This window comes from Anarhichas minor, unplaced genomic scaffold (genome assembly GCF_050575085.1).
Source record: "Anarhichas minor isolate MPS153535 unplaced genomic scaffold, ASM5057508v1 ptg000039l, whole genome shotgun sequence".
Classification (NCBI taxonomy): domain Eukaryota; kingdom Metazoa; phylum Chordata; class Actinopteri; order Perciformes; family Anarhichadidae; genus Anarhichas; species Anarhichas minor.
The window spans coordinates 509,339-536,511 of NW_027466485.1; the positions used below are offsets into that span (position 1 = coordinate 509,339).

Here is a 27,173-nt window from a genome sequence, read left to right on the forward strand (position 1 = left end):
CAAAATCAGTAAAAGCTGACAAAGAGGAATGCTAGAATTAGTTCTTGTAGCCACTGTAACTGTTTCATTGAATTGAAATTGTTGAATGTGAATCTTGTGTGAAAACCAGAAATAAAAACACAGCCTTACATTTAGTAAGTGACTAAAACCAAAACAGTGTTCTGGTCCTCTAAAACAATGTACCCGTCTTCCCCTGTCCGTTAATGGTGCGATAAGATTCGACGACTGAAACATGCAGAGGAGCTTAAGGTAAGTTCTCTGGGTGAAGACTTGGCAGTGTTAGTCATAAATGGTGAGAATGGTCACAATAGGCAATAGTAAAGTATAGACGACGTACATAACTATTACATACAGGGTGTTAGGGTTACATCCCATTGAGAGCGCCTAGGGCATTAGCCGTAAAAGACTTTCAAGAAGACAATTAATTCCGAAATCCTAACTATTTAGCTACGGGGTGAGATAAAAGGCCGAAGGTATTGTTCTGAGACCCCAAGGAGGAACGCATATCCTCAGCAGGTGGGACAGCCGACGGAGTAACCACCGTGTTAGGTGCGAACTACTTCCCCGCCTAGAAACGGGGCAGGAGCCGCTCACGCTACAATCTGTATTCATATCATCACTGCAAGAAAAATAATGAAAGGGTGGTTCATATTAAAGATGGAGTTTTATTGCATATTCAGGTACTGAAACATAAAAATATACTATACAACGTTAAAAATAATTCCAGTAAGAGCAACATCTCATTTTAAACTGGGGACATCACAAAAAAAGAAATATGATGTAAAAAAAAAAAAAACTGACTCCAAATACATCCCTCTGCTCAAAGTGTGTTATTGTCTTAATCCGAGTAGTTTGAGGAGTTTACACACAAAGTAATTAAAGGTTTAAAACCAGAACTCAGTTTGATTTCAGGCATTTCAGTGTGTATAACTCGGGTAAACATTTCTCACGTGGTTCAGATAAAAGGAGTCTGAAGAGGACCCTCATTCAGTCGGCCTTCAGGGCGTAGAGCACGTCGTCCTGGCTGACGTTGAGGCGGACTCGCTGCAGGACTCCCAGGCGGCTCGGCTCCAGCAGCAGCAACCTGCAGGCACCCAGACGCTGACACACCGCCAGGCCCTCCGACACACTGAGAGGCTGCAGACCCTCCACCCGACACAGAGCCTGGTGCTGCACAAACACCTGGGACACAGACAAACAGAGGGGGGCACATGTATTTAGGTTTCTGTGCTTCAGGAGCAAAATAACGTGAGAAATAACAGGGAGGATGACTTTAGAAGAGTGTTTTATATACAAATTAACACATTTGTGTGTGCAACGTGTGACGCATGACATGGTTGTGTCTTGCGTCACACACCCAAGTTGCGGCTACTCACGCTCAATACACTCTGGTTCAGGGTAGAATACAGGGACAGACTTTACCGTTTGGCAAGGTAGACCATGTGGGGCCCCCAAACAGCTCTAGATTTATTATGATGTTAAGTCATGAAAAGTATTGAATAATCTAACTCACTGTGCCCCGAAATAACGTACAAACTGCCCCCAAAGGCACGTAAAGAATAAGCAACTCAACTGTATACTATTCTGAAGTGTACTTCTACTTCAGAGGAAAGCATCGCTGTGCCACATTTACCCGACAGAGAGACATTGGTTATATTGCAGATTCAGATTTTACTCACAAAATATATAACAATTAAAATTTGATGACGAACGGACATTAAGTAAACCTAAGCACATCGTGCTGATAATGCCTCTCTTTCACTCTGCACTTGAAGTAAACATTTGAATGCAGGACTTTTACTGCGCGGTACTGGGATGTGTACTATTAGAACTGAAAGCTCGACACTGTTCCCTGCGTGTTGGTTTCTACCTGTTGGAAGGTGGCCTCCTCCAATCCCAGCCGCCGGAACTCAGCGATGACCGCCCGGAGGAAGAGCTGCTCCTGCACCGACGCACACCTGAAGACACATATCGGTCACCTCGTCTCATCACACCTTTACAACTCCACCGTGAATGCGACCAGAATGAGAGGCTCACTTGATGGCAGTGATGTAGGCGGAGGAGAACATCTCATTCAGCGCCTCCATCACGTGACTCATTCCGACCAAACCCGTGGCAGACGGGTCGGCGGCAGAGTGCTCGCAGATCTCCGTCGCCCTGCGGCAGATGTCCAGACATCGGCGAGCGTCGCCCGACAGAGCGGCCACCTGGGAGAGCGGGAGAGGAAGGCTTGTGAGAGAACGGACCCGTGAGGAAGCTCGGGTCCGGTGAGAAGGCGTGAGAGACGTCACCGGTCGCTTACCTTCCTGGACACCAGCTGGAGAGCGTCCTCCTCAAAGGCCTTCACCTTGTTCAGCCGGGACATGATGATCTGCTGCAGCTGCTTGAAGCTGTACGGCTGGAACGACATCCTGGTCAAACCCTGGAAACATTTAGGCAAACATGGTTTTAGCTGTTTTGTACAGATAATTATCTCCACTCAGTCGTCGTTTTCCATCACAAACAATGATACGATTTAAAGGGCTGTGTAGGGGCTATTAGTTTGATGTTAGTATTTAGTTATGTTTGCTTTTTTAGGTTAGATCGTTTGTTTGATATATTAAGATTGAAGATATATTCTTTTTAATAGTCATTCATTTAGTTGATATATTTTTTGTTGTTGTTTAAGTATACTTAGTTTTGGGTTAGTTAGTTTGTTTATGAATTGGGTAACACTGTGGGCACCTGTGGTTATTTATAGGAGTAGGCAGGTATAGGACCAGCATGCACTGGGGTGGGCCTATGGTTTTTAACCACAGCAGGAGAGGCAGCGACAGGAGTCTTTGTTCTTTTGTTTGTTTTGGTTTGAGAAATAAATAATGAGAAAAAAACAGAATCCTGTATGGACAATGAACACTTGCCTGCGTAAACCACCAAACCCACAATGCATCAGTGGCCCTTTGATTAACGTTTGTTTTTTGATTTATTGGACAAATGGCCACTACAGGCTGCTTGCTGCTCTAATCCAACTTTTTATTGATTTCACGACTTATTTACAGCGTGCATCGGACCGCCGAAAAGGTGTGGTGGAAAATGTTCTTGGATCACTAACCCAATTTCTTATATAAAGATTATTTTTTTTAATTGCTGAAATTTATTTTCCTTTGAAATGTTGCCCCTTTATTTCCTGTTTTGCAGTCTTATCTTTTGGATTCCTCTTATCGCTCATTGTGACCTGAATGTACCTTTGAACTCGATCTGGGTCAGTGGAGGCTGTGAGACAGATTCATTTTATTTTTACTGTTCTTTGGTTACGTATTAATCGATTTTCTGAAATAACTCTGAGTTATTCAGGCTCATGGAGGACCACGCATCAACAATCTTAGCCTAATAATCTTCCCCTAATTTAACTAAAACTAGAGATTTTGACCACATTACACCAGTTCTAGCTTCCCTTCATCGGCTCCAGATCAATGTCAGATCAGACTTTAAGGTGCTCACTGCCAAATCCTCCTCTTCACTATCTCCTGACCACAATATGTATTTGGCTTGTGAAACCTGTGAATCACTTGCACAAGCTACCGTATGAGTTTATCTGAATAAAGAGCTGTGACGGGGCTCAGCTCCCTTTACCAGTCTGCTGGCCACTCGGTTGATCATGATCCTCTCCGGCAGGTCCATGGTGTTCGCGATGGTCAGCACCACCAGGCGGGCGTGACGCCGTGTCGGCCAGTCGAACAGGTTGTACATGACGTTCTGCTTCCGCGTCCATAACAGGTCCAACTATAGGCCGAAGCACAAAGGGTTAAAGTGGGTTCGTCTGCTGTCACGCGATCGTCTTCCAACTTTACAGCTCCGGAAATATATTGATGATGTCTAGAATAAAAAGGTATAATATGGAGTCACGTTGTTGTAAACACAGCATTCAAAATTCGCCCGTGCTCTCCGGCTCAACGAGCGAGCGGGAGAGAAAGAGCGGGCCGGCGGTCGAGCGAGCGAGAGAGAGAATGAAGAGAGGGAAAGTCGTAAGTGAGAACAAAGCCTTATTTTGTGATTGTGTCACAGCGGTTACTTCCTTTTCCCTACTTTGACAGATATAACACATGGTATGATTGACAGTTTCAGCTTTAGTCTGTGAAATGTTGTTGTCAAGTAGTACTGCTGACATTTCATCAAACCTTCAGAGGTTCATGCTATAGGTACACTCATCCTCTGAGGAAGTTGCAACAATGTGCAAGACGGATGTGTTTGCATGAATGAGCTCAAACTTATATCAAACAATCTGTGGTTAACCACCGTGTGACGTTAGTTCTTAAAACTGTAAATCAACTTGAGTAAGTCTTCTCATACTCTTTTGCAGAACTCCAATTACTCACACACAAAAAAAAAAAAAGAAAAAAAAAAGAAACCAATACGGTCTGACTTCCTGTCTGTGCGTCTGTTCCCACACGAGACTTAAATCAGCTTTCAGCAGCATATTAATCCACATTTAGTGCTCTAGTGCAGTCACTCCCAAAGACTGGGTCGGGACCCACAGGTGAGCAGGAGATTGTATTAGGGTCGCAGCAGGACAGTGGGAGGAATTCTGCCTCGCTGGGGTGCTATTCCGCTCACGGATACTGTTACTGTGCGCTCTTATCACGTGAATGCGCCATAAAGAATGCCTGATACGCACGCACGTGTGTTAGGAGATACATTCACTGATGGTTCGAGTCTGAAGAAAGATATAGAACTTCCCCAGATTTATCCTTCACTTGTATTTACATTGTTAAACAATCTTTATATTATTCCCGTCAATAAGCAATCGAGTTCTTACTTCATCCACCAGCAGCACGGTAGTCTCCTTCCTGGGTGCAGCGTTGCTGAATCTCTTCTCCAGCAGAGCTGCTGCGTGGTCGGCCGTGGCCTTCTGACCCGTCAGCTTCTGCAGAGACAAGACTGATCATTTAGTGAACGTTATAATTCAGCTGGAGCACTATTTACTCCTAAAATTAAGAAACGGATTAACATTTTCCTTTTTAGATTGTGAGGAATGACATTTCTAGTTTAGCCTAGCTTAGCACAAAGACTGAAAGCAGGTGGAAACGGCTAGCAGTAGTTAATGTTGGTGGACTCACAAGAGACAGATAAAACAAATTAAAAAAAAAAGAAATCTGTGCAACAGGTTTCCAGATAACTTGACTTTTCGTCCCTAGAATGAGTCACTCTCGTCCTACAGCGCCACCAGGTGAGAGCCACTCTGATGAAGATTGACATCACCAAAGCAGCAGGACCAGACAGGGTATCAGGCCGGACACTAGCAGGGGTGTTTACCAACATCTTTAACCTCTCACCGCAACAGTCTGTGGTCCCCACATGCCTCAAATCCACTACCATCACCCCCGTGCCCAAAAAACAAGAGGTCTCAATGACTGGACAGCCACCAGTTTGCCTACCGGGGAAACAGATCTACGGCGGATGCTGTCTCAATAGCACTTCACACATCCCTGTCCCATCTGGAGCATTCAAACACTCACACCAGGATGCTATTTGTTGATTTCAGCTCCGCTTTCAACAAAATAGTCCCCCATAAACTGGTACACAAACTCAACAACCTTGGATTATCCACTACACTCTGCTCATGGATTATGGACTTCCCCACAAACCGTCAGAATGGGCAACCGCACATCCTCCACCCTCATCCTGAACACAGGAGCTCCGCAGGGCTGTGTGCTCAGTCCGGCCCATTTCACCCTTTACACCCATGACTACACACATCCACTCCTCTAACACTCTGGTGAAGTTCGCTGATGACACCACTATAGTCGGACTGATATCAAACAACGAAGAACCGCACTACAGAGAGGAGGTCCAACACCTGGTTACTGGCAATAACCTGGTCCTTAACACGACAAAAACCAAAGAGATTATCGTGGATTTCAGGAGAACCAGGAAGACCACACCTCCCCCTCTCCACATAAACGGTGAGGAGGTGGAGAGTGTAAGTGACATCAAAATCCTGGGAATCCACATCACAAAGGATCTGACATGGGCCCTGAACACCTCCCACCTGGTGAAGAAAGCCCAACAGAGGCTCTTCTTCTTGAGGAAACTCAAAAAAGCCAAACTCCCCTCTCAGCTCCGAGTCAACTTCTACAGGAGCACCGTCGAGACAATTCTCTGCCACTGCGCCGCCGTGTGGTACACCAGCTGCACTGCAGAGAACCGGAGAGACCTGGCCCGAGTAGTTAAAACGTAGGAACGTAGGAACCAAGCTCCCGACTCTGGACACGGTCTACACAAGAAGGATAGCAACATCAGCAAGGACCCGAGCCACCCAGGTCACAGTCTGTTTGTCCCCCTGCCATCGGGGAGAAGGTACAGAACTATACAAACACGTACAAACAGACTGAGGAACAGCTCCTTCCCCAGAGCTGTAGCCTCCATCACCCCACCCCCCCCCACCCCCGGACAACAAACGTGAGCAGCAGCTAAGCATGTTGACGGTTTAAATATCCTCCATCATATGCATCCTTATGTCTCTCGTGTGAAGTTCACTGCTCTCACCTGCAGGATCTGGACGTAGGCCTGATGAGGATCCGTCATCTTCATCCCGTTGATCTCGATGAAGTGGAAAGGAGAGATCTCGTCCACGTCGGCCGCGTGCTGCAGACAGCGCATCACCTCCTGGACTGTGGCCGTCTTCCCTGTGCCCGGCACACCTGAGATGTACATACACCTGAGACACAAACAACAACAACATCACAACAAACACAAGAAAGACGGCCTGAGTTTATGTCATTAAATCAATCTGTGCATTTGTTTAAAACTAGCATCCTGAATGGGATTTCACTGTGACAAAGGAGGGTTATGATGATGAGACATCTGAAGAGAGAAGATGTTAGACATTACTGGGTTTATAACATTTCTTTTAGGTTTTGGAAATTAATAAAATATTAGCTTCCAGTTCAAATGGTGGTAAACCTGATGGTCAGCAATTAATTGATTTGTTTATCGGCAGAAAAAAACCTAAAGAAGAGCTGTGACTACCGACTGACTCTTAAAGTGCTTACAGGCAACCATGCCATTAATATAATAACAAATAATAATCTAATAACTGCTGCTATTGGAAGAAAAAGCTCCACATTACTAGATGTAATTAGTGGCAGAAATTAAATGATGGCAAAACCAACAATAATTGAACTTTCATTTATTGGAGGATAAAGTACAAGCCTGTGACACATGGCTAAATACTCGATAGTTTTACCTCGAGTACTTTAACAAACTAATAACAGAAAACAATTAGAGAAGGGAACAAACTGTTCACAGATCAGGGTCTCACAAACCGCCTCCCGGTGTCAGACTGTAATGTTTGTAGGTTTTCCATGTCGGTGCCAATATGATTCTACTAATACCAAAAGAAAAACCAGAACCGGGATCTGGGTCTTACCCCCCCGTGCCGTCTACGATCTTGCTCTCCACGAAGCTGTAGATGTCCTGAAACTCCTGCTCTCTGCAGGGCAGCGACTCTGGCACCGAGGACACGTGCAGCCTGCAGCCCAGACGTGCAGAGTTAATACATACACTACTGTTGAAAGCTTGGAATCAGCCGGTATGTTGTGTTTATTTTTCTTCTTTCCTTCAATGATGGCTGGTTAACAGAGAGAACTTTTGCGGCAGGAGATTACAAATTTTGAACAAGAGTGTTTATAGATGAGGGTCAGAGGTCACCGATTGTTGCGTCTCACCTCGTCCTGGCCTCCTCCAGAACATTAGCAGGCTGTCGGGCCGGCAGCGACCTGCTGGGGATGCTGGGAATGGCGCGATGAGGAGTCCGTGGCGTGCCGGGTGTGATCTGTCGAAACATGAAACAGTTAAAAGGTGAGAAAAGAAACGACGACCCGATTCGGTCAGTTTAGTATGTTTTCAGGACTTTTACCTTCTTGTTTGGAGTTTTTCGCGGCGTTCTGGTCGAGGAGCGAGTTCTCTGCTTTGACCGAGGAGTACGAGACCCTGCCGCAGCATATCTGCCCTTTTTAAACGCTACCTCTTCATCACTGTCGAGCCCTGCCTCCTCCTCCCCATCATCATCATCATCACTGCTGCTCTGAAGCTCCTTCTTTGACGGAACAAACTCCTCCTCGTCCTCTCCGTCTGAGTTCAGGTCCTGCAGGTTGTCCAGAAGGTTCCTGATCACACAGAAAGTGAAGCGTCAGCACTCTGAAGCCTCCCACAAGAACTTATGAATGGATCGGCCGGTGGACTGAAAGACCGACGACCCCCTCTCTCTGCACTCACAGCTGTTTTCTGATGCGAGACGACACCAGCTGGGCCGACTTCCTCTTCGAGCTCCTCGGTGTGAAGGTGACCGGCAGCATCGGAGAGTTTTCATTATCCACCTCAGCCCTGTCCACATCAACAGCAGAAGATCCGTCACATTATGGTGGCAGAGGGAGATATAATATTCTAACTGATGCAAAATGAGCGACGCTTGCAGAGGGTTTTAGACAATCAAGACATTCAGATAATGTTGTGGCTTGTTAGTATCTGGTACAGCCAGGTAACAGGACTCTTCTGATTATGTGGGTCCCCCCCTCGGACAAAATTGTCAGTATGTCTGCTAGTTTTCCACACCAGACAAATATCTGTGTATGAATCATAACAGTGTGTCTGTTTTCCAGAGACACAAGAAACATATGGTTACAATAACATGTGTACACTGCACATATTCTATATACTTCATACTGTGAACTTTAACACATTCCTGCTTTTTTATTTTAGAAAACACATGCTGTACATATTTTTATACTACATTGTCCTTTTCTTATTATCATCCGTTACATTTCATGTATGTTTATTGACTGTAGCAGTACACGCTTTTTATTTTTTCTAATGCACCAAGATGGTATTACACCTGGTTCTGGTTCTGATGTGATGTTCTGACTTTGTGCTTTAGGGGAACAGAGACAATAATGTTGCCATAGAGTCAGTGAATTATCTGTGGGCTATAACTTGAGCCCCATTTTTTTTTTAGCCCTCTGTACATTTCTCCAAATAATCATCATCAAAAGTATCCAGAAATAGCTATTAGCAGCTCCTGTTTGCAGTGTAACATGCATAAACAGAAAACTACCACTGGGTTACTTTGTTACTGAAGAAAACTTAAAAAACATGAAGATTCTCAGGCAAGTTCTGCAGTTATAAGGAGTGGATTTATGGACATGAAGAAGTAATGAAAGAATGAACAGAACATAAATAATGATCTCCTCAGCAAGTGTAAAATATGTTTATCATGTCTCTGTGTTGAGGTTTGACTGAGAAGAAGTTGTTGTGTTTAGAAACACAAGACACGCGTCTACTCACAGGACTCCCAGGAACGGTTCCTTCAGGGTTTCCGGTTCTTTCTTTCGAGAAGGAGTGGTAGCTCTGTTTGAAGACACATTGGATTTTTGGGGTTACATCACTGTATTGAATTCGAGAAAAGCAAACCCATTAATGAATAAGTGACTTGTGAATGTTCACACTGAAACCACTTCACCCGGCTGTGCAGACTCAAACCTCAAAGAACATAAAGATTAGAAATAAATAAATAAAATCACCACATGCATGTGTGAGCTACAGGTGCGAGGATCGTCTTCTCTGACACACCCCTGTGTTGTACTCTGGGACTCATGAACATTAGATCATTACAGTTATTACAACCACCAGGTCTGCAGCGTCTGACTCACTTCTGTTCCCTGGTGGCATACTGTCTCCTCGGCGTGGCATTTCTTCTTCTGGGTGTCTTACCCGAGCCAGTCGGTAACCCTACCTCCATCACATCATCACCCTGCTGAGGACTTTCATCCAACAGAAGAGGCACCAGTGAGTCAACAGGTCATCTCTGGTTGAAACCAGTTTAAAACCTGCGGTGAGGCTGCAGCGAACTGAATACCCCTCCGCTCACCCCTCCTTTGCCAAGCATGATGAACAACTACAGTGACAATAAGGTAACGAAAGGCTCACGATAGAGCCGGAGTTTGGTTGTCTGTTTGTCTAAACTACTGTAGAAACAAGGCGGTGCAATATGGCAGGACGTAAAGAGGACCAGCTCCCTATGTAGGTATGAACAGCTCATTCTAAGATAATTCTTAGTTTCAGGTCATTTTACACCAATGAAAACATTTCTGCCAATAAATCCCCCTAAATCCTAAACACTGTTCCTTTAAGTATCAATAAATAAATGCAGAAATAATTAAATTAAATAATTAAAAATACTAAAATATATTAATTTATTTATGTACATTTTAATTTGTTTATGTATTTATTTATGTCAGTGTGGTAAGGTAGGATGTCTAACCTCAGTCTATGCGTGTATATATTTAACTATTCATTTATTCATTAATTTATGTATTTATTTAAGCATGTGTTTATTGATTTATTATTTATTCACTTATTTCAAATTGTATTAATTAATTATTTTATTATTATTTCTGCTGTTATTAGTGCTACGACAGCTATTACTACTCTCAAACTGTTACTATGTTCATTCTGCACACGACATCTATTGCACTTCTGTCCGTCCTGGGAGAGGGATCTCTCCCCTGTTGTTCTTCCTGGGGTTTCTTCCCCCATTAAAGGGGCTTTTTGGGGGAGTTTTTCTATATCCAATGAGCGGGGCCAAGGACAGAGGATGCCGTATGTTGTATAGATTGTAACGTTCTCTGAGGCAATTTTGAGATTTTTTAAATTGGGCTATATAAATAAAATTTTATTGAATCATTTATGATTTATTTATTCAAGCTTAAGTAATTGAATGTCCTCCATACAAGGTTATTCTATTGTCACTGTACAACTGGGTTGCACAACAAAATGCAGATTGTAATCCCAGTTTGCTGCACAAGAAAAACCCAAAAACGTTTTTTGCACAATGTGCAAAGGTTTACATCATGGAGATCGAGTTGCTACAATGTGCACAAAAACGTAGCGTTGATAACAGCTGCAACATTAGCCATCTGTACCTGCTGGGAAGCTAACGCTAGCTAACAGCAGTCTGCGGATATCAGGCTGATGATTTATTGATGATCAAGTGATTATTAAACTGTGTCTACGCTCACTTAGTTGAAGCATCTGGTACAGACGGTCTATAGCTGTGTGTATTGTAGGGCTTTATGGAATATCATTCTTTTTAATATTCAAAGCTTTGATCGAGGTTTACAAATGAATGCTTTGAATGTCTGTCGTCATATTTAATGTAGCGCACTAACAGATGGGGAAAATAAAATGTGTCGTTGTGGTTGTATAAATGTAAGTCATGATTCTGTTAGATTGCCGGTAGACTTCCCCGTTAACACCGGTGCGTGCCTCGATGGGGCAAGCGAGCACAACTAAAATGTTGTTGTTGAAAGGCAACAAATATGGATCGAAGCAGAATATTTTGTTAGATTTGAGCAAAAGTGAAAAAATCCCAACATGTTGTGAATTTTGGAAAAGATTACATCTATCTTTTCTCAATAAATTTAAATGCTATACTTCAGCTTCACTTAAAAAGACTGCTGTTGTCCTCACTGGAGGCTACAAATATGACATTTGAATCATGCTGAAATCTTGAAGGAGAAAAAAAATAAGAGATTTTGTTTTTTGGTGAAATCTCCCAGCTGTAGCAAAAACACATAACGATATTCCCTGATGGGAGCTTGGCTGTGTGTCTTCCTGCTGACTGTGAAAGGATGCGGACACTGTGGCTGTGTGGGAGAGTTGACTCTCACCTGGCAGACGATGGAGGACTGTTCCTCTCGGAGAGAGACACCTTGTGGAGGACGAGGGTGGAGGGCCTCAGGGGGAAAGTGTCGGGGGCTGTGTGGGGCTTCTTGAGGGGGCTGAGGCTGTGGGTGAGGGGCAGGTCCTGAGGGGGAGAGGCCGACAGTCTTCCGACAGCCCACATCACCTCCGACTCCAGCTCCTCGTCCAGCAGCTGGCTCAGGATGTCCTCGCTGATCATCGACTTCTTCTCAGGATCTGACGTGACGAGGAGGGAAAACATGGCCGGAAGTCAAGTATGCAAACAATATATATTATTTTGCTTTACAAAGATTGGATAAATATAATATTTTTGTATTGCAATTTCTTGTTGCCAGTTGGCAGATATATCTGCCAGTACAGTATCTGGAACTAAATCTACCACTTCTACAACCAGAAAAGACTGTACTGCTTTAAAAACACTCACTGCTGAGTTCCAGTTTCTTGCGGACGCCGGGCGTCCTGACCGAGGCCTTCCTCCTCTTGGCGCTCAGACATTTTGAGGCCGACATTTTGGTGCCGGAGTGCAGCGACTCTACTTCCGCGCTCATGGTGGCCCGGCAGTATCTCACTTCCCCCTGTGCGGCCCGGCGCATGACGGTGAGGTCCGGAGTCGGTAGGGCGCGTCGGGCGGGGCCTCGAGACGCTGGAGCCGCTGCAGGCGGGGAGCAGGGGGGTGAGGGGGGGAGGGAGGCTTTGGGACAGGGAGGAGTGGAGGAAGCTGGAGCGAGTTCAGACTCCACCAGAGCAGAGTCCGGCATTTTGAAGGTCTTGGAGTCCCAGGACAGCTTCACGTACAGGGTGTCCCTACCGCCAGAGTCCGGGAACGGAGCTTCTCCAATCAGGTGCTTCACCTTTGAGTGAAAGGACAAAGACTTAAAGGGACAGTTCACCGTAATCCCACAGAACATTTTCCCTCTCACCTCTAGTTGTATGTCCCTGCAGACAGTTTATGCTATCAGATATCTGCATCAGTACTGGTGAATAAAATTAGGAAAAAATGTAATTAAATAGAGCAAATAGTGTAGGGCTAAACATTTGGCCACATGCAAAGAGCAACGCGTACCCACAGTTCTCCACTGATTCAGCATTGCAACAATGTCAAACTCATGATGGGCAGTTAGAAAAGACGATGTCGCCGATTCTACTGCATCAATTTTGACTTTCTTTTTATTACCCTTTTGCCACAGCTGACGTACACCAGACAAAAACAACTACATCTTATTGAGAACGCTAAGAGCCACTGCTCAAAAACCCAAAACAAATTATCATAAAGACACTATTATATGCAGGACCTCTTCAAGAACCCTTTTCCTTACGGTGGAAATTGCTTACAGTCATCACGATTACAGTAATTACCCGCTTTCTTTTACTTTACTTCCATGATATTGTACTTCGCAGTAACCTGTCTGCTCGCTGGCTAACGGAGGCTGGTGCTGGGTGCATATTGTGATCATGACGGAGGAAAAGGAAATATTCTTCTCTCAATAAAAGACGTAGTCTCCTCAAAAACGTATGACAAGCGAGCGAACAGGATGCTTTAATTTTGGAAGCATTCCTGCCTAAATGTAAAAGATTGTCATTTATTGTGTCGTTTCATGGAAGCCAGGAAGATTTGCAACTGCATAAGCAGACTGTAAGAGGTCTCTTATACATCCATATAAGGGGTGAGAGGAGGAAATAGGATAACTGCATTTTTAAGGATAAGTTCGCCCAATGACAAAAACATGACTTAATAAGAGTGACCGGAGTATTTGCATGTTATTCAGGGGTCACTGAATGTCACCTGCACAGGCTCGAGGATGGACCCGGCGTCGACCTCGTCGTCACAGCTGCGACCCTGGTAGTAGAAGATCTCCTGCGGGTGAGGCTCTCTGCCCAGCAGCTTCAGTTTGCTCACAGGCACTTCAGACACACGAACAAACCACTGAACCACCGCCTTCTTCTGCTTCCCGCTCTCTGAAACACGACGAGAAACAGAAGATATTCGGCAACATGTCCTCGAGGACGAAGTCAAGTGCAGCGTCAAGTGACTGTGACTCACCGTCACCAAACAGCCGGACGACTTTGGCCACATACGGGCTGTCTTCATCCTCTCCTTCTATGAGGATGTGTTGGCCGGTCTTAATGACAGTGCTCCTCGGGAGACCTTCCACGCTGATGGCCAAAGAGCTGAGATTTACAGATTCAGATTATTAATGCAAAGCTAATCAACAAAAAAAAAATAATGATTCATTATTACAGATGAAGCTACCCAGACATATGGAAAGTAGTTCAAATTAGCTCCACCTTTACCAGCTCCACCAACATTAAATCAATCAACACATTAAGCATCAATAAATATGAACCAATAATATAATATGTATTATTCTAAAATGGGCCATTCTGCATTATGAGTACTTTATGTACCATAAAGTATCTTTTGATGATAATACTTTGGTGATTTTATTGAAGCTTAATTGTGAATGCAGGACTTTTACTTGTAGTGGTGTATTTCAACACTTTAGGACTACTACTGTGATTTAAGTAGAAGTGCAACTTTATATTTCTACTCTGCTACACCTGCCAGCTTTAGTTACTTTACAGATTACAGGTCATCATCCTCTTTCTGTTCAGTGAGAACCACGCATCTCTTGATGTGTTGATGACGTGATAAACTATAGGATGACGTGCTCCTTTATGCGTTGAGAAAATGTAACTGCTCACTTCTTAAGCTAATAATAAACTATTTCAAAAGCCTCTTGGATCAGCTGGAAAATGCATCGTCACATCGCTGAAAATAGGGCTTCTGAGCTCATGAAAAGTTCCCTTTCTACAGATACGTGCACAGCGACGACTATTGTGGTCTTATATAGAACACACGATGCAGTTCTGTAGATTTTACTACACAACTGTATTTAAAGGAGTAACAGTTACAATTCCAAAAGACATAAACTTAGTACTCACCCATATTCATAGGTCTTTAACTTCCTGTTGAAACTTAAAGGCTTTCCACGCCACTCGTAGACTCGCCGGACTCTCAGTCTGGTGAAGTACTTCATCCTGTGTCCTCGCGGTCTGCTGCACGAGCTCAGATACAACAACACAAACAGTAATCAGGACAACACGAGGACTTGTCTTCGTCCGTGTATCTGCTTTAATTCGAACCCTGCATCGAAATAAAGGAAACGTTTACAGGGTCAAGTCTTCAGACGACACACAGCATCATTCAGAAGTTTCGCGCGAAAACTGCGTAATTTCCGTTTCTTCTTCTTCTCCTTCTTCTCTAGTTTTAATGGCGAGCTACAAAGAAACGTTAATGGTCCATGCTGCCCTCTAGTGGACTGGAGTGTATTACATCATGAGTTAATATTCTATAAAATATATAATAAATAATACGTACAGGTGGATAAAGTAAGAAATAAATAACTACAAATATATATGAAACTAGAATAAGTCTCACATTGTTATAATGCTATCGTTTTAATTATATATAGTGGTAGCAGTTCGTTCTTCTCGTAGAAATATCATGTGTTCTAGCTTTAAATTGTGGAGCTCTTTTTTCTATTTGGTTCAAATTAAATGTTCCCATCGGGCCTATTTAAAAATACTTTATCAAAGTTATTTTTTATAATCATATATTTTGTGTTATAGCAAGTACATTTGTAACAGTGTGATTTTATTTACCTTTTCCCTTCCTGCACATCCGTTTTTATTGTTGTTGGTTCGGTTTTAATAAATAGACCAGTCCGCTCAACATTCTTTATGCAGAGAAACATCGACACCTGCAGGTCAATTCTGAGAATGACGCTCTCATTCTGAAAAAAACAATACAGGAAGTGTCTCTTAAACTGTTTCCGGTGTTGGATCGCAGGCTGTCGCTGTTCTGCCCATGCTAGCCGAGTAATTCATTCTTCATTCCGATGGCAAACAGAACTGTTAAAGATGCGAATAGCATACACGGGACCAACCCGCAGTATCTGGTGGAGAAAATCATCCGGACTCGAATCTACGAGTCTAAATACTGGAAGGAGGAGTGCTTCGGTCTGACCGGTGAGTAGCATGTTAGCATGTTAGCCACGAGCTAACGTTAGCTTCCTCTCGGCTAATGACGTTAACCTGGCGGATTTTACCCCTCTGTTCTCTAATGAAAGCAATTTAATATATACGAGGAGTGTAGTGGGGTTTCTCTCTGACGTTTACGGAACCATATGTGTCACGTTCTGTTAAAAATAGCAAAAAATATAAGTAGGCTAAAGCTAAGTATGTTAATTACCACAACCCGAAGTTTACTCTTGTAACTGTTTATTTTGTCGGACCAGGAGCTAAAAACCCTGAACACGTTCACTTTGAACATTGTGAGACAAACTAGAGCTGCTACTAGCGATTCTTTAATTAGTGATTAAGCTGCTGGTGTTATACCCTTAATGTATTTATTATGTAAACAAATAAAAGCGGTAAATCATCACATTGTAAAAGCTGTACCCAATATATCTTTGGTATTTTTATTTGTTTAGTGAAAAATAATTTTAATTGTCATATCGGTCCATCAGCTGGTTCTTTAAAACATTTTTTGCTACGTACAGTTGGGAGTTATCGTTTGTTTTTTTACTCGATAATGTACTTTGATACTGTTTGGTACTTAATTTCCCTGTTCCGTGGAAGGGAAATCTTAATGTGACAACATACAAATATATTAACACAAAAGTAAGCCCACATGTTTTTGTGTCCACAGTTAGTTTTTGTCCTCTTGTGTCTCACAATGACCATTAATAAAGTGTGTGCATGTTGTGTGATTCACAGCTGAGCTGGTTGTTGACAAAGCTATGGAGTTGAAGTATGTCGGTGGAGTGTTTGGAGGAAACATAAAGCCCACTCCTTTCCTCTGCCTCACGCTGAAGATGCTGCAGATTCAACCTGAAAAAGACATCATTGTAGAATTCATCAAAAATGAGGATTTCAAGTGAGTTTCAATCTATTTAGAGAATAACGTTAGTACTGTCTCTGTAGTCCCTTCACAAAAAAAAACATAGGAAAGAATGTCGGCAGTTGAAAAATGGGATTTAATCAATCTCTCTCTTTGTTTTTTTATTTTGTTTTTTAGATATGTTCGTTTACTTGGGGCGATGTACATGAGGTTAACTGGCACTGCAGTGGATTGCTACAAATATCTGGAGCCGCTGTACAACGACTACAGAAGAGTCAAGAGTCAGAACCGAAATGGGGGTGAGTTTTTGATTCATTTTGGACTGTGCCACAATGCACACCCTGGAATCAAATCAGTGGTTCGTGCAGTAACAGTCAGTGCTCTTTGTATTGCAGGTATAAATAAAACAACAAACAAGACAGTGTGGTTTCCACAGTGGAGCTCTTCCTTTATCTAACTACACAAGAGCCAAACAAATATATCCCACCACACTTTTGGAATAAAACCCTTGATTGGCCCCCAGAACTGAAAAGTTTGCTCAAGATTTTATGAAGATGAAACATTCTCTCCAGTTCAGTGAGAGTTTCAATCTTTTAGGTTCACCAATTGGGCCAAAATAAAATTCTAGGTAGTGTTTAGAGTATGAGAACGAACCCTGATTGTGTCGTGGATGTTTGATAAAATGTTTTCTCTTTTGTTTTAGAGTTTGAGTTGATGCACGTGGACGAGTTCATTGATGAGCTTCTTCATGCAGAGAGGATGTGTGACATCATTCTGCCCCGACTTCAGGTACGTTTACGCCTCGTCTGTTCTCACACACACACACACACACACACACACACACACACACACACACACACACACACACACAGAGCTTGATTCAAGTGCCCAAACCACTGATGTGTGTGTGTCTTACAGAAAAGACACGTCCTTGAGGAGGCTGAGATGTTGGATCCACGTATCAGCGCTCTGGAGGAAGATCTGGATGAGGTGGAGAGCAGTGAAGAAGATGAGGAGGAAGAGAAGGTAATAATGTTTGTTTAAAAACTGGTTTACTGTGAAGTGAATAATAGTGATTAGCAATGTAAGATATGGTCATATACAGGTGACATTTTTTATTCTCAACATGGTTTAAAAACACATCTATTTGTTCTCGTAGAAACCCTGAAACACATGTTGTCCCTTTATTAACAATATTACGTTTCAGTCCAGAAGCCTCTTCAGGTGAAAGACGTGTCGGTCTTTAATGCTCTCTGAAACACAATAACGTTGTGGTGTTTGTTACGCTGTGAACCTATCTTAACTTGTATTGTTTGCAGCCGGAGAGACTCCAGACCCCTGAGCCCCACAGACGGCGGGACGGTTACCGTGACAACGACCGGCCTCGACGCTCTCCGTCGCCTCGTTACAGACGCAGTCGCTCACCCAGACGGTTTGTGTTTTAATTATCCAAAACCCGTTCCACGGCTACACATGTTCCCTTTGTAAAGTGGTTATAAATCGTGGGTCCGGCTCTAAATCAAACCCTTTGGTGGTTTCTTTATGTTTCCAGGAGGAGCAGATCTCCAAAGAGGCGAAGGTATGTTGGCATTTACCTGAAATCCTTTAAATACAAACATATGTAGCTCACGCTCATTGATGTTTTTTGTTCCGTGTACTTGCGTAGCCCGTCGCCCCGGAGAGACCGCCATCGCAGCAAGAGCCCCCGCCGACACCGCAGCCGGTCCAGAGACAGACGCCACCGCTCCAAATCTCCAGGTGAACACGACAAACCTCTCAGAAGTCTGTGTAAAGAACATAAGAATGTTTTGAGCTCTACCAGAATGTCTTTGAACACAAGCCACAGCAAGATGAGTCATGGTTGCACTATAATAAAAGTGAGATTGCAAATAACCTCCTGCAGCTCTTTGAAGGTGTACTGCAGAGATCGACTCTGGGCCTCATCTCTTCCTCCATTCTCTTACCCCATGGTAACATAATAAGTAGAATTGATATTTCTATGCAAATATATCTTTCCGTCAACCCGAGTGATATAAGTAGTCTGACTTCCCTAAAGACGTATATTTTTCCAATGTTGATTTGCACCTACATGTAAAATCTCAATGGTTAATGCACTGATCCCCTGTCGTGCATCACATGACGCACATCTGAAACCTCGCAGGTCGTCTTAGCTTTGCTGCTTCACTGTAACTTAAATACTGGATATTTTATTAGCTTGACTTGAGATCCAAACAATGGCCTCGGTTAAATTGATGTTGTTGATTTCATAGTTTTTAGTTTTTACTTAGTTACCGTATTTTCCGCACTATAAGGCGCACTTAAAAGCCTTTAATTTTCTCAAAAAACGACAGTGCGCCTTGTAATCCGGAGCGCCTTATATATGGATCAATTGGTTAATTGGTTGATCCATACTGGTTGTACACGGCGCTCTGTCAAAATGTTTCAGTACGACTGGTAAACTACAAAGCCGCACCGCGGTAAACACCGGTACTGTGCTTACTCCTAGTCCAACACCACTTGTGTGTATAAAGACCCCAAAATGGCACCTTTCAAGAGACACGCTTACGACGCTATTCTATTCTATGCGCTTTATAATCCGGTGCGCCCTATATATAAAAACAGTTCTAAAATAGGTCATTCATTGAAGGTGCGCTTTATAATCCGGTGCGCTTTATAGTGCGGAAAATACGGTAATTGTATGTGCACTAACCTGCAGCCTGCTGTGAACACAAATATTTGTTTTCTTTTTATTTCAATTCAATGTAACACAGATGTACTGATCGAGTCTGAGAAAAGCTTTTTTTTTTTAATGATGTGTAGAAGAGAAATGAACTTCTTACTGTATGTGATGGTTTGAAGATGGTTGTGTTACTTATTCTGTCATTATTGTGAACCAGGTCACCACAGAAGCCACAGACATCGCAGCCACTCAAAGTCCCCAGAGAGGTGAGTGATGCTACTGTTATTGTGACTAAAATATGCAAATCTATTTGCATATGTTCGGCTGGGTCTCATTTGTTTGTAGGTTTATAAGGTAATAGAAAGATTCAAGACCAGAGTTTCCAAAAAATTTGCAAAATTCTTATTTTCATTGAACAAAATATCCAAAGTTACTGAATGTTGTCTGGAAACAAGAAGCCCAACAATAACTTTGTCCATGAAAACAGTTTTATATCAGTACTTCTTGGTTCTTGATATGTGGTGCTACTGATACATTTTAGTCTGAACCAAAACAATGTCACCACAAAGTCTGTATAGTAGTTTTCTGGAGCTTTTTTTTAAATATCACATCACATGATCCTCGTCTTTTATGTTCCTGTATATCTCCAGTATTATTATGAACAACTGTTTGATTAATTCCATTCAACATCGTTTTGTTTCTTCACAGGAGTTCAAAAAAGAGTCACAAGAAGAGTCGAAGAGGAAACGAGTGATCTCCCTTTCCTCTATTCTTACTTTACCTCTGAACTGTCAGAGAGCTTTGCCTCTAACTATTGTACGAAATGCGATGACCGTTTTTTTATTTTTGCTTTACAAGTAATTTCCACTCTAGATGTTGGACCACTGACCTGTCTGTAAGATATGACAATGCAAAGCCCTCAGGTTTCAGCAGTGTGTATGTACAGTATCTAATCGACCCATCTGCAGCCCTTCGGTCTCATTGTGTGGTTCCAACCCTTTGAGAGAGAAACAAATCCAATAGTATTCCCTGTTTTCAGAAAGGTCTGGCCATTATCGATCACTTTTGGATCTGTGTAAATGTAGAAAATGTGTTTCTGTACGTTAAGACTGAGCTCCACACATTTGTCAGAAAATAAAGACCCTGATTCATTAGTTTTGTGTTTTTGGAAGTTGATTCCTGATGAAGGACCCACAACTTCCCAATTGATGGGATTTTATTTACAAGGAACTTTCAGGTAAAATAACATGCAAAAAACATTACAGCAGTTTTTTCGGTTTACATGCTGCACTGTAGTATAAGAATGCTAAATTGGTCTTAATGATACCATTAAACATCTCCAATAAGGTTGTCAATAATTAATGACTAAATAATTCATCTTAACAGGTTTAATGAACGATTCAGCCTTTCATACAAATTGTTCGTTTTTTAGATTGTCTTCCATTAACGGTACTATAGTGTAAAATCTTGAAGACACAATATAGTGTCATGCGCTGCCTGAGGAATCATAGAACATTGTGCAATGATAGTCAGATAGTGGTTGCTTTGCTTCTGGGATTTGGGCTCAAATTAGTTTTTCCCATTGGTTGAATACATTTGTTATGGGTTCAGTAACATCACCCAGCCAATAGGCTTTTGCACATTCAGATTGTGTACATTTGAAAATCCAATCCAGACCTATCAACATACACCCCTTCTGGTGAGCACCTAACTTTTATTTTTAATTTACACAGTGCATCCCTCCCCAATAAATTGATTGGAGTTAGTCTTACTGGAGCTGTTATTGGAATCATTTGTGTAATTCCCGAGAATCCTACCGTCATAACAAATTTACCTGACAAGGGGAGGTGTGTGGCGTATTCTGGACTCGCATGTGTAAGTAGCTCCAGTGTCGACCATCATCGGTGTTGGCCTGCCTTCTAATTGAACCTGTAGCATGGGTTCTTTATCAGCTCCTATGGTGATAATTGGATGCTGACCCTCCCCTTTAGGATTCTCTGGGCACCCCTAGTAACCATATTTTGGACCTGCCCATGGATTTACTGGGCCTCTACCCCCACGTTGCATGGACTGAGCCCCACGACCCCCCTCTCTCCACTCAGAGTCCGGCCGTGGTCTCGGAAATGGCCTGTCTCTCCACACCCCCAGCACGCCCCCGGCAGGGGACGCCTGCGTTGCCTATTCTGTAAAGAAGGTGGTCCTCTTTGACCTTCCCAGCAAGGGCGAGCAAACGGTGGTCTCATTGCCCCATTTCGTTGTTGTGCGTTTAGCTGTTGTGAATAAACATTGACAACAGCGGGCAGGCTGCACGAATGATGGTTGTGCATCAGGTGCAGTTGGCATTGCATGGTTAGTAGTGTCGTTTACCATTGGAGCTTGGGTCTTTATTTTGTTTCTGTTTTGCAAGTCACTGAGTTGCAGCTGTGCTAATTTTCGCTGAAGACTTCTCTCTTGCTCTTTCATTTTCTCCTCATCCTTCCTATATTTTTCTACAGCGTGCACCACATGATCACGGAATTGTCGGTGAGGCATTGAAGTCAGTCCCACCACATCCTCCAGTCTGCTTTGCACTGGAGTTGTCAGGGCTTCAATACCTGCGTTCCTGAACAAAGTCATTAAGACATGGCTGCTCTCGGCCTCCTCCTCTGTCTCTTGTTTCCATCTTTTCAGCTGTTTGTTAATATATGCAGCTGCATTCACAGTCTCTGCCAGAGGCTCCCCCTTTAATGATTTGGGATCTATTTTGGTAGGGTACTCCACCCTCAAGGCCGCCCATAACCCAGCCCTGTACGCATTGACCTTAGTCCCATCTGCCATAGGATCGGCCATCCAAGTATTTCTGCTATTGCGTAAAATATTTTCCATAGTGGACACTCCAAGACTCTGTGCCCACACAGCCTTAATGTCTCCCAAGGCTAGCATTTTACCAACCGTTTCCTCCTCAAAAGCCTTGATCCACTTACCAGCCCCCTTATGAATGCCAGGTAGCCTGGAAATCAGTCCTGCAAGGTCGAGTGTTTGCCAAGGTATATAATGCCCCTGAGTTCCTATTATCAAGATAGGTTCACCCATGCAGTATCCTGTCTCGTGGGTGCATGTTACGTCTGTATCTCAGATCATAAGCTTTGCCCTTTATTCCTCCCTTTTTGTGTGCCCCTACTAGTCCTACTATCTCTTCTTCTGCCCCCCTTTTCTCACAAACCTCCCTGTGGCTCTTCTCCATTTGTTTCTCTAGCTGTTGGATCACGGCGTTTGCATGGTTGTGATATTCATCTACCTCTTCATCCATTTCATTAATTATGGTCCGAATTAACTCGTCTCTCTGTTCTCCCCCTCCATACTGTTCCGTATCCAGCCAGTAAGACTCTCCTCCTTCTTTCCCTGTGGTCTGGTTTCGTCCCGCATAACAATCTAATATTCGTGATGCCTTTGTTGCTTTTCCTTTTCTTCCAGTGCTGCAGAATTTTGGGGTTTGTTCTTCTATTTTTGAAGTGTGGTTCAAATCGAGTTTGAAACTGGAATAGGGGGCTGAATTGGGAGCAGAATAACAGTTCGGGCCACTGTGTGGGGGAGTGTGGTGCGTCATTAGAGGCACATTACTGTCTTTCACTTCAAAGTCTCCGTTAATGTTAACGGTTCCTACAATTGATGGATAACTTCCTGCAGCTGTTCATTTTGTCTACTTTTGCTTTTCTTTCTTTTAGTTCAGCTAAACCATCTCTTACATTTTTCCTGTAGCGATGACTTATAATCGTAAACAATTTAATTGTTTCTAGTTCTAGTTCTCTTTTCTGCAGACGTTTCTTGCTTTTATCTTTTGGTTTGTAATCCTTGATTCTTAGTTCCATATCCTCACACAAACCCACATCAAATGTGCCTTCTTTTGGCCAGGATGGATCTAGTCCTTTTGTGTGTTTTGCCCATTTCTCTGAGAGTCTTTGGACATCCTTTGCATGCTCTGGGTTTTTGATCCCTACAATATCTACTGGTGTCACACTCATTTTCTTCATTTAAACTCACAAACTCGCAAAATTCCAAGTCAAAAGGCAAGGTTAATTCTGGTTTAAATGATTATGCTACTGATACATTTATACAGGTTACACTTGTACTGTTTATTCCGACAAATAATTGGATTGCTTTTATTAACTTGAAATAGTATTGTACGATACTGTAGGATATTGAGGTTCTTCACTTCAGGTTATTTAGGAACGTACTATGATCAATGTCTCTATGTATGATGGCTTTTACTCCTCATGTGCAGTTACAGGCTGCGTCACTCAACAATTTCTGGGCGTTCAGCCAACAATCACCACTAGGGAGCCAAACAGGAAAGTGGGGGGAAACCACGTTGGCCGGCAATTATGTTCTGGCAAAATGACGAGAAGAGACGTTGAATTGGAGTTGCAACCAAGCAGGTCGTGTTTTAATGAGCTCAAGGCAACATACAACAGATCCAAAGTATTAATTATTGCGTTCTTACACTTATAGTCTATCTTCAGCCCCCTTATGTCACCTTCCACCAATCAAACCAGTTGGTTGAACCACAACCAAAGCACATCTTGCTCTCCAAATATGGTATGTTCTTTCTGTCCACGTTTGAATCAGATATCGGACCAATTTGACAGAACATTTGGTGTGCGTAGGGGAAGTGTTTATCGCACCCGCCCAGGTTTCCTGACGCAGTCGTTCTAGGAGCTACTGACGTTCTTATTTCAAGGAACTATCTGTTATAAAACCAACTGTGTTGTTTTCAGCTTGGTTATATGATGATTTTCTTCAACACTAGTAGTAGTAATAGTAATGTTCTTACATAAACTTAAAATACAGTGCTAAGAGGGAAAAAACACACAACAGGAATATAATAAACACAACATCTGATCAAAATCTATTGTAATAAACCATGTGATGTTGAATAATGCTAATGACATTTAGACATCACAGTGGATGTTATTTAAAAGACCAGTGTTATTGAATGTCGTACAAATCGAGTGTACTACTTCAGACACATATATAGGTTTTTGATATAATTTTTAAAGCTTTTGTGTTCCATTAACTACTAAAGTGTAAAAACTTGCAGACACCTGCCTTATAAAGGATACAGCTCAATTAATAAGTATTCTCAGATTTTTTTAGGTAATGCAATGAATTTATTTTTCCAGATTTAGGACCAGTGTTGTAAAGAAACCACTATGGCTCTTGCAGGTTTTCCAGAAACAACTCTATTTCTCTCCACATTGAGTTCCTGCGTTTATTATTCTCCAGAACTTTGATGCTGTTCCCACGATAGAAGGATTGATGCGGTATCGCTGCCGCCTTCATGTGATATTTTAGTGACTTGTTTTGATCCTGTCGATCGTAGTAAAAATATTTTGCGTAGTGGTGGTAAAGCAGCTGTTTGTCTGCAGGTTCCAGATCAATTTTTAGCAGTTCCTGGTACATCTGCTCAGCTATAGCTATGTTGGACTTTGCGTATATAGATGCGAGGTCTATTTTCTTCACAAATGAAGAATGAGGGTAAAGAGAAATCACCTCCTCTTGGAGACTGATTGCTCTCTCTACCGTGCTTTGCTTTGGGCGACCGTCACTGAAACAAATGATCTTCCATTTGAGAGTGAGAGCGGCACATCTCTTCAGATAACGCTCATCTGGATGTTGTTCCAGAGCCTCCTCAGCCAAATCAATGGCCTCATCAATAGATACATAGTTTCTGAAAACATTTAGTATTGCTCTCATACCACTGTAGCTGCTGACAGGATTTCTCAAAATCTTTCCGGCTAACTCACGTGCTTCATCCTCAACTCTTTCTCCATTCTTTGCACGTCGCTCAAGGTAGTAAACTGCGAGGCACAAGTTCTCTGGATCCTGTTCCTTGGCGACTCTCATTTTCTCCAAGATGTCAGCCTCCAGCCCTGTGTCACTGTGCTTAAAAGTACTCGCTAACCCCATGACGTGACTGGTGTTCCACTCCACCATGTCCGGCTGCATCCTGATGGCTTTCTGGAAGTAATCTGCAACCAGCTCTCTGTCTGTGCTGAACTTCATCAGGGTCCAGGCTTTTTCAGCGTAGATCTCTGCATGGAGCTCGTCCTGCGATGGAGATGGGTATTTCTTCATCAGGGCTTCAACCTTGGACAGGTAAGCCTCGCTCTCTGCTTGGTCTCCCAGGTGGTGGTGCAGCCAAGCCAGGTTCCCGTAGTTCACCACTAACCAGGGACCGTCATCTGCTTTTCTCATCTGGCGGAAGGCCTCTGCAGCCTTGTTGAAGAAACTCTGGGCGTCTTCGGGGAAGCCCAGCTTGTACTGAATGAACCCCCTCAGGTTGTAAATATGACCCAGCCAGCTGTGTCCCTCCTCCGTGCCGATGTCCACCAGCTTGTCCCTTTGATATAAAAGTTTGGTCTTGCTGGGGTCAAGATCCCAAGTAAAGTGGCACTGCAGGGCCTCCAGTTTTGAGAGCAGTGGTGTTTGACTCTGAGCAGCACTGATGGGGAATAAAAATGACAAATATTAAAATACATCACTAGGTTAATATAATATGCTCGGAGGCGTGCTATGTTTGGATAATCATTGTTCATTTCATGATGAGGAAGGGAGGAAGATAGAAATAGAGTAAGGAGCATTGAATCTGTTAGCTGCTTCCTTGATCTAGACACAACATAATTTCATTACACATGGTTGTGTACGGTGGTTTGATTTGAAAGGCAGCAAGAAAAAAAAAGGAATTAAGGAAGGATCGGAGGGGGGAATGAAAAATAGAGTAGGACACATTGAATGGTCAGAAAGGAAATAGGGAAGATAAAAGATAAAAGAAGATAAGGAAAGAAGTATGAGAGGAGGAAGAAAGAATATGGACCAACAAATGGCTGCAAAGAGAAAGTAAGGTAGGAAGAGGAAAGTAAGTAAAGAAGGAAAACTTGAAAGAGAAACAGAAGAGGACAAAGGAAGGCAAATGGGTGGACGTAGAGGAAATGGGACAATGGAGGGAAAGAATGGATAAGAAAAGACGTATGAGAACGGACAAAATATAAAACCATGGAGGACAAGAAGAAACAAAGGTGAACAAAGTATGCAATGAATACATAGATTAGTAATGAAAGGTAGGATGGCGTCTGTGAGGAAGGAAGAAACAGAGTGAGGCAGGAGGAGAAAAAAAGAGGGGGGGTCAGAAGGACAGAAGGGAGAAAGAAAAGATGGCTGAAAGGTAAAGGAGGAGGAGGCAAGGAAGGAAGAAAGGTAAAGAAATGGTGTGAGCCACAGAGAGAAGGGAAGAAAAAACTGGAGTCAGCAGAATAAAATAATTCAACAACATTTCACATTTGTCCACCAGAATTATATTCCTGGAAGTGTGGGATGAAACTTCAAGAAAACAACTGATCAGTAATAATTGTTAAGAAAAAGGGTTTTTAATCCCTGTGGCACTGACTGAAAGGCAAGACTGAAGAAACACAGGAGTGATAATAGTAGTAGCCTAAAGACAGAAAGGAGGGAATGAAGGAAGGAGGTACCAAAGATCTGACTGAACAACAGTGTTTGAATACATCATCAATGACTTGAAGGATCCATAATGTTAATATTATTTGGCTGTAGGACACAATGATAAGATATTAAATAAATCATAATGATACAGATTATTTACTCCAACAATGATATGAAATGTAGAAACAGCTACTCACCTCATCATTTAGCTGTTTCCTCAACTCTGTAACTCCTCTAAGTTAGTGTGGCTGGTTTTGGCTCTTGATGCTGCTTTGGCTTCGTTGGTATAAATGATAAGATGTTGTTGAGCACGCAGCTTTAAATGTTCACGATCACATCGAAGCGGGTCGTAGAGGCGGGGCACTTGAGTATCAT

At 42.8% G+C, this 27,173-nt stretch overlaps 3 protein-coding genes and 1 long non-coding RNA gene across 12 annotated transcripts in view; 2 read left to right on the top strand and 2 right to left on the bottom strand.

Moving 5' to 3' along the window:
- Positions 1-645: 645 nt before the first annotated feature.
- On the bottom strand, positions 646-23,580 carry orc1 (origin recognition complex, subunit 1). 3 transcript variants are annotated; one of them, XM_076107481.1, is made up of 20 exons: positions 22,286-23,580; positions 15,403-18,426; positions 14,683-14,805; positions 13,781-13,908; positions 13,523-13,695; positions 12,164-12,590; positions 11,706-11,955; positions 9,687-9,797; positions 9,322-9,384; positions 8,257-8,364; positions 7,898-8,147; positions 7,707-7,813; positions 7,409-7,510; positions 6,526-6,697; positions 4,796-4,903; positions 3,613-3,762; positions 2,303-2,422; positions 2,038-2,207; positions 1,871-1,958; positions 646-1,182 (listed from the first exon to the last, which is right to left on the bottom strand). In XM_076107481.1, exons 2-20 carry the CDS (start codon positions 15,492-15,494, stop codon positions 988-990), a joined length of 2,937 nt encoding a protein of 978 aa, XP_075963596.1. In that variant the 5' UTR covers positions 15,495-18,426; positions 22,286-23,580; the 3' UTR covers positions 646-987. The 3 variants fall into 3 exon arrangements, with proteins under 3 accessions (XP_075963596.1, XP_075963597.1, XP_075963598.1); XM_076107482.1 differs by lacking the exon at positions 9,687-9,797; XM_076107483.1 differs by lacking the exon at positions 22,286-23,580 and having other exon boundaries at positions 14,683-14,884; positions 15,403-15,418.
- Positions 15,553-20,476, top strand: prpf38a (pre-mRNA processing factor 38A). 3 transcript variants are annotated; one of them, XM_076107486.1, is made up of 10 exons: positions 15,553-15,768; positions 16,519-16,678; positions 16,820-16,941; positions 17,346-17,431; positions 17,561-17,668; positions 17,962-18,074; positions 18,195-18,221; positions 18,309-18,612; positions 19,540-19,588; positions 20,031-20,476. In XM_076107486.1, the coding sequence occupies exons 1-10, from the start codon at positions 15,639-15,641 to the stop codon at positions 20,219-20,221; spliced, it is 1,290 nt and encodes a 429-aa protein (XP_075963601.1). In that variant the 5' UTR covers positions 15,553-15,638; the 3' UTR covers positions 20,222-20,476. The 3 variants fall into 3 exon arrangements, with proteins under 3 accessions (XP_075963601.1, XP_075963604.1, XP_075963603.1); XM_076107489.1 differs by having other exon boundaries at positions 15,554-15,768; positions 18,309-18,400; positions 20,031-20,214; XM_076107488.1 differs by lacking the exon at positions 15,553-15,768 and adding an exon at positions 15,904-16,422.
- The window catches only part of LOC142967879 (uncharacterized), an 83,452-nt gene continuing 79,230 nt past the window's right edge, over positions 22,952-27,173 (top strand). Inside the window, exon 1 of one of the 5 annotated variants that reach the window (XR_012958990.1) lies at positions 22,952-26,377. This is a non-coding gene — a long non-coding RNA (uncharacterized LOC142967879). The remainder of the gene's footprint in view (positions 26,378-27,173) is intronic. The other 4 variants (XR_012958989.1, XR_012958991.1, XR_012958992.1 and 1 more) reach the window with 4 other exon arrangements.
- On the bottom strand, positions 23,718-27,098 carry LOC142967876 (antiviral innate immune response effector IFIT1-like). The gene is made up of 2 exons (XM_076107485.1): positions 26,996-27,098; positions 23,718-25,803 (listed from the first exon to the last, which is right to left on the bottom strand). Exons 1-2 carry the CDS (start codon positions 27,001-27,003, stop codon positions 24,510-24,512), a joined length of 1,302 nt encoding a protein of 433 aa, XP_075963600.1. The 5' UTR covers positions 27,004-27,098; the 3' UTR covers positions 23,718-24,509.

Bases quoted from the DNA above. Each gene is read 5' to 3' on its own strand.
- orc1 (XM_076107481.1), bottom strand. From the start codon at position 15,494: ATGTTTCTCTGCATAAAGAATGTTGAGCGGACTGGTCTATTTATTAAA. The intron at 6,698-7,408 runs GTAAGACCCAGA...TTTGTGTCTCAG, and splicing joins ATCGTAGACGGCACGGGGGG to GTGTATGTACATCTCAGGTG. The intron at 1,959-2,037 runs GTGAGCCTCTCA...ATGTGTCTTCAG, and splicing joins GCCTACATCACTGCCATCAA to GTGTGCGTCGGTGCAGGAGC.
- prpf38a (XM_076107486.1), top strand. From the start codon at position 15,639: ATGGCAAACAGAACTGTTAAAGATGCGAATAGCATACACGGGACCAAC. The intron at 16,679-16,819 runs GTGAGTTTCAAT...TTTGTTTTTTAG, and splicing joins ATCAAAAATGAGGATTTCAA to ATATGTTCGTTTACTTGGGG. The intron at 18,075-18,194 runs GTTTGTGTTTTA...TTATGTTTCCAG, and splicing joins CGCAGTCGCTCACCCAGACG to GAGGAGCAGATCTCCAAAGA.